Source organism: Gopherus flavomarginatus, chromosome 18 (genome assembly GCF_025201925.1).
Source record: "Gopherus flavomarginatus isolate rGopFla2 chromosome 18, rGopFla2.mat.asm, whole genome shotgun sequence".
Classification (NCBI taxonomy): domain Eukaryota; kingdom Metazoa; phylum Chordata; order Testudines; family Testudinidae; genus Gopherus; species Gopherus flavomarginatus.
In genome coordinates, this window is record NC_066634.1 from 23867092 (window position 1) to 23877566 (window position 10475).

Consider the following 10475-nt stretch of genomic DNA (forward strand, 5'->3'; position numbering starts at 1 on the left):
TCTCTTTTCTAAGCACTATCCAGCAGGGGTCAGAATTAGAGGGGTCAGGTTGGATTTACACTACTATGGGTGAGGGGCCAACACATTAGGTACCAATTATTTCCCACAGGGACAGATTTTATCCTCAGGACTACTTGGTTTGGATTGATTTGGACCAAAGGAAAATCAGACACAGAAAAGTGAGCATAGGGTGACCAGACTGGTGCGTGGTGGGAGACGTAGCCCGAGCAGGGAGCCCGGCCTGGAGGTGAATTAGAACTCACATTGTGCATCCTGGTGACATTTCAGAAGTGAGAGTTTTGTTTTCAATTTGTTTTACTGAAAACATGAAAATTTCCCTGAAACATTTTGATGAAAACAAAACAATTTGTGTGTGTGTTTTATCTCAATTTTCCATGGAAAAAATAACATTTTCCAACCAGTTTTAATGGTACGGCCAGACAGGACCACTGTGATCATTTGGTCTAGTCCAACCCCCTGTATAACACAGGTGTTGATACTTCTGTGCAAGATCTTTGGTTTTGTTCATTCTACTAAACCCTTAGCTTCAATGATATCTGTAGCAAGATAGCTGGTATGAAAAAGAATTTCCTATGGATGAATAGAGAAATACAACCAAAATAACTTTTTTTTTTAAGCAAGGGAGTAATATTTTATTTAACTCTTTGCCTTTTACCTGTCTCTAAAGAAGTTATAAAATATAAACACAGGTGTTATTTTAAATATATATATATATATATATGAGTACACAGGGAGATTCCAACTGCAAGTGTGTAGACTGTCCCTGATTTTCAACATTCTTCTAAGAAATGAAACTATCAAGTTAAAAAATAACCGATAGATTTTTCCAATCTACATTTTTCTTTAAAGGCGAATAAATAAATGGATTTGGAAAGCATTATTAAGTACAATTAAAAGGAGTATGTGATTATTGTGATCATATTAGAATTGTAATATCTAGTTCTGATGCAGTGCATTCCATCTGCAGATCTCCAAGCTACAGCCTGTTAAAAAAACACAACAAAAAAAACATTTATTTTCCCAATAAAAAATGGCTTTTAGACCAGAATGAACATTTGAATGGGGAGGTTTCATTTAGGCCAACATTTTCTAGGGTTTTGGTTTTTTTTCATAGATTCCGCGGCTAACAGGGACCGTTGTGATCATCTAGTCTGACTTGTAAAACACAGTCCTGAGAACTTCCTCGAGATAATTCCCAGAGCAGATCGTTTAGAAAAACATCTCAGCTTGATTTAAAAAATGTCAGGTTTTGGAGCATCCACCCTGGCCCTTGGGTGGTTGTTCCAATGATTAATTACTATCACTGTTAAAAATTTGCCTTATTTCCAGTCTGAATTTCTCTGACTTCATCTTCCAGCCACTGGAGCACGTTATACTGAACCTCTCTCTGCTAGATTAAATATTTGTTCCTCATGTAGATACTTACAGACTTTAATCAAATCACCCCTTAACCTTCTCTCTAAGTAAATAGATTGAGTTTGTTTTGTCAAAAAAACCCCCAAACCCTTAACATTTTTTAGTAAACGTTGTCAGATTAGGGTTCAAATGTTTGGTTTTTTTAAATTTTTTTAAACACAAATATTTTTATCTAAAGTGTTTTTCAAATTAGCTTTTTTCAGAATGAAAAAATTCCAGAAAAATTTGGCGGAGATTAAAAAAGAAAAAAACTTTTCTTTTTTTTTTTTTCAAAATGAACAGGGAAAAAGAAATGGCACTTCTAAGACCAACGCAATACCCAGCATTTTACAAAGGAGGTAAGTGTCACTAGCTTCAGCTGTCCCTCCTTAATGCTGCCTTGCAGTCACCAAACCAAAACACCTGTGCTAAAAAGAAATGCCTCGTGTTTGTGTTCCTTGTATCCTGGAGAGAGCAGAGTGGAGTAATGGGATGTGTTTTGTGAGCAGCTCTGTTGGGGACTCTGTTCTCAACCTTTGCAATCAGGCACCGTTAGCTAAGTATGCTCTGCCAGTTTGGAAGGCTTCCTCAAAGGCAGATGCAGCTCTGGCCTAGCCCACTCCAAAGTGCCACCCACCCCTGTAGGCAGGTAAGTTTGGGGAATTAATGGTGAAGGCTAGAGATTTGAGTTCAGTTCCCGCCTCCACTGCTGCGCGTGTGACCTTGGACAAGTATTTCTGCCCTCAGATCCCCAGCTGTGAAATGGGGTGCATCAGGCTGCCTTAGAACTGGGTTTTGGTGGAGACTTTTTTCCAGTGGAAAAATGGAGATTTGGATTGTGCCAAATTTTCTGTGAACTCATGTTGAATTTGTGGAATGATCTCAGTTCGGGAAAATAAACCCCTCCTCCCCCAAATGAAGCTACCACGACTTGCTAAACATGAGGCTTCTGTTGCTGGCCTTGGGCTGACAGTCTACAGTAGTGTTGGGGCTCACGGCCAGGCCTTGGCCTCTGAGACCACCTTGCCCAAGTCCAGGGAGGTTGTAATGGGCCTCCGGAGGGGATTTATTCCCCAGCTCAGGATCTGCAAAGCCATAGTCAGCATGGGAGGTGATGGGGCTGCTGGCACAGGTCTTGTGGAGCACTGAGATTGGGCTATGTGGCTGCTCCAGGTCCCGCTGCTTGGCTTGCCTCTTCATCTTGTAGCGGTGGTTCTGGAACCAGATCTTCACCTGGTTGGGGGTCAGGTGGGTGACCTTGGCCAGATGCTCCCGCTCAGGAGCAGTCAGGTATTTCTGGAGCTCAAACCTCTTCTCCAGCTCATAAACCTGAGCCTGAGAGAACAGCACCCTCCTCTTCCGCCTGGACGTGTTCTGGAGGAAGAGGGTAGATTTGGCCACCTCCCCGATATATCCCAGGCAACCAGTGCTGGGCATGTTAAATCCAGACGGTCCCATGTACCTAGAGACTGGGAAAGGAACGAGAAAGTTGGGGTCACTTTGGTGCCGATTCTGTCAATGGGCCCCTGCTCCCAGGCAGATCCCCAGTGAAGTCGATGCCCTCCCTGTAGGACTGGATGGGGCAATGTGTGTCATCAAGTCTGCTCTCCTGGGTTCCATCCGTGTGGATCCGGAGCTAGGATTGGGCCCTTGGTTTTAAATGTTCATGTAAAAACAGCTAGTGGCAACATCACTGTCAAATATTAATCAGAACTATTTAGCGCAATAATTAACCACTCCCAGTAGCTAAGGAGTAAGGACAGTGAGAAGCATCCTGCAATTGGTTTCAATCAGGCCTTAATTTGTGCCAGGGATGAGCTCCAGCGCCTCTAAGCTCAACAGTTCATTGCGCCGGCACCTCTGGGCTTGGTGTGTCAATTACGAAAGTAAAAAAGTGGCACCTCTTTCATTAGAAATTAAGTGCTGATTTCAGTGGAGGTGTCTGCTTCAAAATCTACTGCCCAAGTGGTACTTGGCAATGGCATAGGGTAAGGCTTTTTATCCCGCGACCTCAGAGCACTTCACAAAGGTGGCTTGGTGCCATAGCCCCATTTTACAGAGGGGGAAACCGAGGCAAGGAGTGGCAAGTAAGGGATAAGTAGCATTAACTGATGAAGTGAAACTAGCTGACATTATTACTTTCAATCTTGGGATTTTTAAAGTCGAAAAGAACTGCTGGGTTCACTAGTCTAAACATTCTGAATTTGAAAAAAAAAAAAAGCTTTGATGGTAACATTTAAAATATTAGAGTTTTAAGTTTATTTGTTTTTTAATAATTAGTTTAAATCTGTGGAATAGAAAGGATTTTAGAGCACTCAGAAAAACCGGCCATTGAACAGCAAAGCTAGTTTAAACCTTTAACTATAGAAGGGTCACTGCAACAACTTTGGTATCATTAGGGTTTTATTTTAAAGCAAAATGTGCCCACCATGCAAATAGAGTCAATGTTATGCTGGCATATGTAACTGGGAGAGGTGACTGGAAACGTAATTACAGGGCTGCATTTGGGGGAAGTAAGGAAATACACAAGCAAAGGTGCTGAGTGATTATTTGACACAGTTCCTTCTCTTGGAGATGACAATAGATTCATGCTAGATTCCCAGGTCAGAAGAGGCTACTGCAATCATCCAGTCTGACTTCCTGTTTTACTCGGGCCAGAGATAAAAAATACATAAATCCTCCAAATAATTCTTGTTTGAACGGAGCCTGTCTCAGAGAGAAACAGGCTTTTATGCTCTCCATCCAGTTTCCTCGGCCCACCACCAGAAGGAATGCTCTGAACTGCTGGCAATTATTTCCAGGTAGCCAATTCAATTCCCTTTTTGAATGTTCCAGATCTGACAAACAGATCTTAAGTATCAGTTTTAAATATAGAGCCATGATGGGTTTCTGTTGGGAGGGGGGGAACGAGTAACTGATTGTTCTTAGGTAAACAGCAATAGGTATTAGCTATTAGGTAAACTCTGAGTTGCTTAGCCAGCGTCAAGGAGATTGGGGGCAGATTCCCAGCTCCATTGCACCATTGACTGGGATTTACACCCGCTGAGGATTTGACAGTCGCCCTTATTAGTTTCCTGGGTGTAAAATACATCTTTGTTCTGTTGATCTCTTTGAAGTTTGCTCCAGAGTCACACGGCTATGAAGGAGATCGGAATCTGACCCAAAAATTCATTTCTCAGCCTGAATCAGCAAGAGACACACGCAAACACATACGCCAAAATATCTCACCAGTGCCCTAGGAAATCTGCACCACTCAGCTAGGGAATAACTTGGTCACTTTCCTCTTTAGAACAGCAGCTATATTATAAACCACGGGAGAAATTAACCTTGATACGTGCCTTTTAAGCAACAGGATTTTAAAAGCATGAGAATCCAAACTGTGCATCAGCTGATCTTAAATTGTGGCTTCTTTTCTGAAGGGAACACATAACTCTATGGCATGAATTATACATGATCACAAAGATCCCTTCTGGCCTTGGAATCTATGAATTATATAAACCCTAGTGATATTTAGCAGAGTAGCATGTGATCTGGATCAGATAAATGGGGAAACATTCGGACAGCAAAATTTCAAAATATTCTAGCTAGGTGGAGTACAAGCTCTTTGCTGCTGCTGCTTTCTTTATTTCTCAACATCAGTTTCCATTAGAGTTTAATATGATCACTGAATATCAATTTAATAATTTACAGGTTGTATTAATTGTGTTTTGATGTTTGATTGCTACATATTCCTGGGGGTTTGCTTTATATGTATATGTTAACATGCCACTTTAATAATTAATAATTATTGTATAGAGTCATAGATTCCAAGGCCAGAATGAACCACTGTGATCTAGTCTGATCTCAGGCCAGAGAACTTCCCCCAAATGATTCCCAGAGCGGATCTTTTAGACAAACATCCCATTTTGATTTAAAAATTGTCAGTGATGGAGAATCTGCCATGACCCTTGGTCAGTTTTCCAATGGTTAATTACTCTTCTTGTTAAAATTAATATAACGTATTTCATCAGTAGATTTCTGCTAATTAAAATGCTATTATTTTAGCTAGTTTTCCTCTTGAAAGAGGACTTGTTAAAATCTTGTCTTCAAATAACCAAGTGAGATCTTCAGTTTTATAATATAATGTTAGTGTGCATATTAATTTCTATTAAGATTTTTCAGAAACTCAGTAACATCATTAAACGTTCCTATAAATTATACACAAATCACGATCAAAGTGGATTGAATTGGAGAAATCTCACTTAACAGCTGATTGTTTGGAGTCTTCTTTTTAAAAAAACTACTGAGATCAAGTTATTTGCAATCTAACCATTAGAGAAGGGTCTTTGGAATTTTAGATACAATCCTGCAAACTATCCAGTACCCAGTATAACAATTACTGCTCAGTAAATCTATTAACGCCAGTGTCCAGTCCTCCAACAGCTGTAAATCAAAGTCAAGACAGCTGTGTTGATTTATGCTAGCCGAGGATCTTGGCCGAGAAGCTTGATTCTCTGCTCATACTGGTGTAAATCATGAGGCACTCCATTTAAACCTTTGGTGTAAATGAGCGGCTTATTGGCTTCAGTGTGACAACTCCTGTTAGTAGTTAGCCTGACTGTATAGGGCTGAAGTTTGTTTATTGGGGTAGCAGCACAGCTGGGGTGTTCTTAAAAATTGGAGGGCCAAATCCTGACACCCCTACTCAAGGCAAAACTCCCATTGACCTGAAGGGGCATTTAGCTAAATGTAGTCAATCCGGGGTCCTTTATTTCCTCATTCATATTTTCACATGCTGTTTGAGGATTTACAGTTAGGTGTATTTGAGATATCTCTGTCTCTTTATCTGTCTCACTATCCATCCCTCTACATACTCCATCTGTCCTAATGCACACACGCTATCTCATCTACCTATTCCCAAATACCTTATCGATCTATCGATCTATCAATCTCATCTGAATTATAAAATCAATGTGCGTTTTTTGGAGGCAGGTGAATCAAAAGTCCTATTCTTTATTTTAAACCAGAGGCGTTTACCTTGCCTTCTAGATCAAGCAAAATCAATGCTACAATGGGTCTATTGATTTAAATTGCATGGTATGGCCCTGTAACAAGGTTCAGTGCAGATTAAGGCTAACAAATAAAACAGTTCTGAGCTCCAGAACCAAATTGTGTTCACCTCAACTCCGATGAGTGGCTCCATTGAAGCCAACTCTCTGGGGAAGGTGAGCTGATACTGAGCTGGTATTTCTAATGGGCCACAGGCTGTAGCATCTATCATCTGTGTTTCTTTCACTTACTTGGTGGATATGGTCCGTCCTGCATCTGCCCGTACCAATCTCCATTGGTGACCCCATTGCGGTAATTGTCCTGGTGGTAGGCTGGTAGGTCAGCAGGGCCTGGGAACGTCCCAGCGCAGTAACCTCGCATGGAGCTTTGAGAAACGCAGTGAGTGACGGAGAAGCCAGAAGAACCCAGTGCAGGCTGAAGACAAGGCTGGTGAGCGACCTGCATGAACTGCCCGAAACCTTCCATGCATGAGGTTTCCATGGCTAAAAAAACCTCTTCGGCTCCTCTGTGGAACTTGGCTTGGTAACTGAGTTAAACTGGCTGGTCCCCAGAGCTCATGTAAAACCTGCCGGTCCTGAGACCTCAGAAGTGACTTTTTCTTTCTTGTTTTTTTTTTTTTGCTTTGGTGACTGTCATAAACCTCAGGCTTTTGCTGGAGGTTTCAGGGTAAACCCAGCTTCTCACCTTTCATCTTGTGCACACACCTTATCAGGGCTTATGGGCAGCAGACGCCACAAGGAGAGGAGGGGAAGGGAGGAGGAGCCTTCCTCTTCAGAGCCTCAGACAATAGGGGTGAATATGCCACGAGCCTAAGTTAATTGCAACTCTGATCCGTTTAAAACTATGTGCAAGGCAGTGGGTGCGGGAGTGATGAAAAGCAAGGCTCAAGGCAAGAGGAATCAGAGAAATCCTCATTTAGGATCCTGGCGCCAGATCCTCAGCCAGTATAAATTGTCAGAACTCCGTAGAAGTGAAGTGAGTGGTGCTGGGGATCCGGCTCATTGATTGCAATGGAGGGACCCCAGTTTGCACCAGCTGTGGATCTGGCCCCATTAGGGTGACTAGATGTCCTGATTTTTATAGGGACAGTCCTGATATTTGAGGCTTTTTCTTATACAGGCGCCTTTCAACCCCCACTCCCTGTCCCAATTTCTTCACACTTGCTGTCTGGTCACTCTAAGCCCCGTTGATGTAGGCCTGCTGGGGATCTGGCCCTACTGACAGAAAACGTGAGAAGGGGAAGATCATGTGATCAATGCTCTCCCTCTTTGATGAGAAGTGGGGGGATGGAGATCACTCGTTCAGCGCAGAGGCATTTGTCATTGCATTTGTCTCCTTGAAAATGCTGCACCTTCAGGCTGGTCTACACTGAAAACTTGTGTCAGCCTTGCTATGTTGCTCAGGGGTGTGGAAAACCCATGAGAGTGGGAGCTATGCCAGCCTAACTCCCGGGAGCCAGCGCAGTTCTTCTGTCGACCTAGCTACTGCCTCTCTGGGAGGCGGATTAAGGTCCCTCACTGTAGCGAGGGTCTACACTGAAGTGCTGCAGCAGCGCAGCTGTAGTGGTTTAGTTGTAAACAAGGCCTTAGATGGGTTTTGTGATTTTTTTTTTCAGTATAAGGTAAAAATAATAAAAAAAAAAAAGGACTGAAGGTTTGCTGAGTTTCCACAGGAAGGGAAGACTTTAATTGTCCACAACTCAGGACTGAATCGGTCTTGTACACTCTGTGCATAAGAGAGCTTGTGGGTGTGAATCTGTTTTGTGATGTGTGTGCGTGAGAGAGGCAGTGTGTGAATCTGTTTTGTAGTGCACGCAATGGTAAAGTGTGAGTCTGTGTGTCTAAATCTATTTTGTAGGGTTTATGTACCTATGGAGTGTGTGTGTTTCTGTGTCAATTGTACCAGAAGCCTCATGCAAAATGTGGGTCAATTAATAACATGGGAAAATAAACACTCTTTGGAACGTAATGGAGTAAATGATTGAAGTGAGAACACTTTTTCCCTGGATGTGGGTGAAACACCCCGTGATCGTCCTTTGACATACTCCATAAAAAGTGGCTGTGAACGATAACAAATGATTGACTAGCTGACTTGTTTGGTAACATCATCCCTTGGGTTGCACCCCGCTCTGGGATGATGTCATTGCGTGGGAAGACGATCCTAAATTCTTGTTTGATCTCATCAGAGTGGTCTGTAGGGGGCAGCCCCCCCTCCCCGATGGAGTTTGTATTTTTAACAATATGCAAATAGCAGGATTAATTAGTAGTTATAGACCTTTCATTTGCTAAAGAGCCTGTGTTGGATGGGTGTTCAGGTTATCAGAGCTCAGATGATGCAACTGATGACAACTGTTTGTGCACTGTTGTTGCTAGGACAAAAATTCTGCTTGTGTATTTAGGCCCTGGCTCAGGATAGCACTTTAGCACTTGCTTAAAGTCAAGCTTTGGCTTAATGAGGATGCTAATTGGATTCACACACTACTTTGTCACTAGATTTAGCAACTTTTTGTTTGCCTAGCAAGAAAATACACGTCAAAGTGACCAGTGACAAATCTAGCGACTTTCACTGCCAATCCCAGTGACATTCAGAGAAAAGTCACCAATCTGTATTGTCACAAAATCGTTCACAAGCAGCTCTTCTTACTCTTTTGCACACCAAGTCAATGTCATTACGTCTCAACTGAGCATGTCCTCGGAAGGAATCACATTCCAGGGCTTCTCGGTCTGAGATCACTGTAATCTGCTGGCAAGGAAAAGAAGTTTGTGGAGGCTAATTAAATACTTTGCTAAAACCAGGTGCACTTTGGAGAGAGCAGCATATGAGCCAGCTTGTTTTTCGCCAAATGTTCTTTCTCGCCCCTCCATAGTAGGCATCGCAGCCTGTGATGGAGGGAAAGCCGGCTAATGAAGTGGGCAGGGTGGGGGAGGCAGGTTAGCCAGCGATGAGAGCCGCACAGATGGGGTGGGATGAGACAGGGCCATGTGCCCGAGTGTGGCAGGGGGCACTATGCCTCCTGGGAGGAAGCCCTTACTACAGGATCAAAGGTGGAGCCAACTTGATTTTCGGCACCCCCTTATCCCTTCCCCTGTCTTGGCCTGGCCTTAGCTGCCCAGCTGTTTTCAGAAATGAAACCCTGGAAGCAGGGGAAATCTACTTTCTTGGCTCCTTGCAATGCCGAACTCAGGTCAGCGATTGTCCTCTTCCTCAGGCTCTGGACCCTCCCTTTCACTAACGTGTTGGCTCAAATCCAGGCCGGCAATCTTGCTCATTTAAGTATTTGTATGAGCTTTTGAGTTACCAGATATCTAGAGAGGTGGCAAGTTGGATACGGGAATTGTTCTTTGCTTTCTGAGATTTCATGAGATTGGCTTTAAATCATGAGATTTAAAAAATAATAATAAATATTGGGCTCTACATCTTCTGCTGTCTCCCCTTTTTGCTACCACGAGAGCTAGAAACTTTTATTATTATTATTATTAGTCATGATTGCAGATTCTCCTGACTCCAGAAGGTGGGGCTTTCCACAGAACACCAGCTATCCGGAGCCTCATGACCAAAGCATAAGATCTGGCAATGCTGATGTAGGATGGTGTAATTTACACTTCCCTACAACGGCAGCTGCAAAATAGAAAGGGGACTTGACTGTTTCTTCTGGTTAATATTTGCCCAGTGCTTTGAGGATTCAGAAGGGGCCACGCAAGCATGGAGTGTTATATCAGGTTGAGTTTAAAAGGGGAGGAAATGAATTATTCACCATAGTTCCACTAGGAGGGGGTAGAATCTCCGGGTTGTTTTATGGTCACCGTTCCAGGTCATTGCAGAAGATGAGGCTATTACATTCTGGGGCTTGCCATCCTCCTAATCGATTCTGCAACCCAGGGCATCCCATAGTGCAAACAGGGTCCAGTGAAAATTCCCACCAGAGCCGTACTTTCAAAGCTGTTCCGCAGCCAGCGAGCTGCTTGATCTCATGATGCCGTGCATAAAAGTTGCTCTTATTTAGCATAGGA

At 43.0% G+C, this 10475-nt stretch overlaps 1 protein-coding gene across 1 annotated transcript; it reads right to left on the bottom strand.

The window, feature by feature from the left end:
- Positions 1–1689: 1689 nt before the first annotated feature.
- LOC127037126 (thyroid transcription factor 1-like) lies at positions 1690–7672 on the bottom strand. The gene is made up of 2 exons (XM_050928624.1): positions 6696–7672; positions 1690–2885 (listed from the first exon to the last, which is right to left on the bottom strand). Exons 1-2 carry the CDS (start codon positions 6943–6945, stop codon positions 2338–2340), a joined length of 798 nt encoding a protein of 265 aa, XP_050784581.1. The 5' UTR covers positions 6946–7672; the 3' UTR covers positions 1690–2337.
- Between the last annotated feature and the right edge of the window lie 2803 nt (positions 7673–10475).

Bases quoted from the DNA above. Each gene is read 5' to 3' on its own strand.
- LOC127037126 (XM_050928624.1), bottom strand. From the start codon at position 6,945: ATGGAAACCTCATGCATGGAAGGTTTCGGGCAGTTCATGCAGGTCGCT. The intron at 2,886-6,695 runs GTAAGTGAAAGA...TTCCTTTCCCAG, and splicing joins GGACGGACCATATCCACCAA to TCTCTAGGTACATGGGACCG.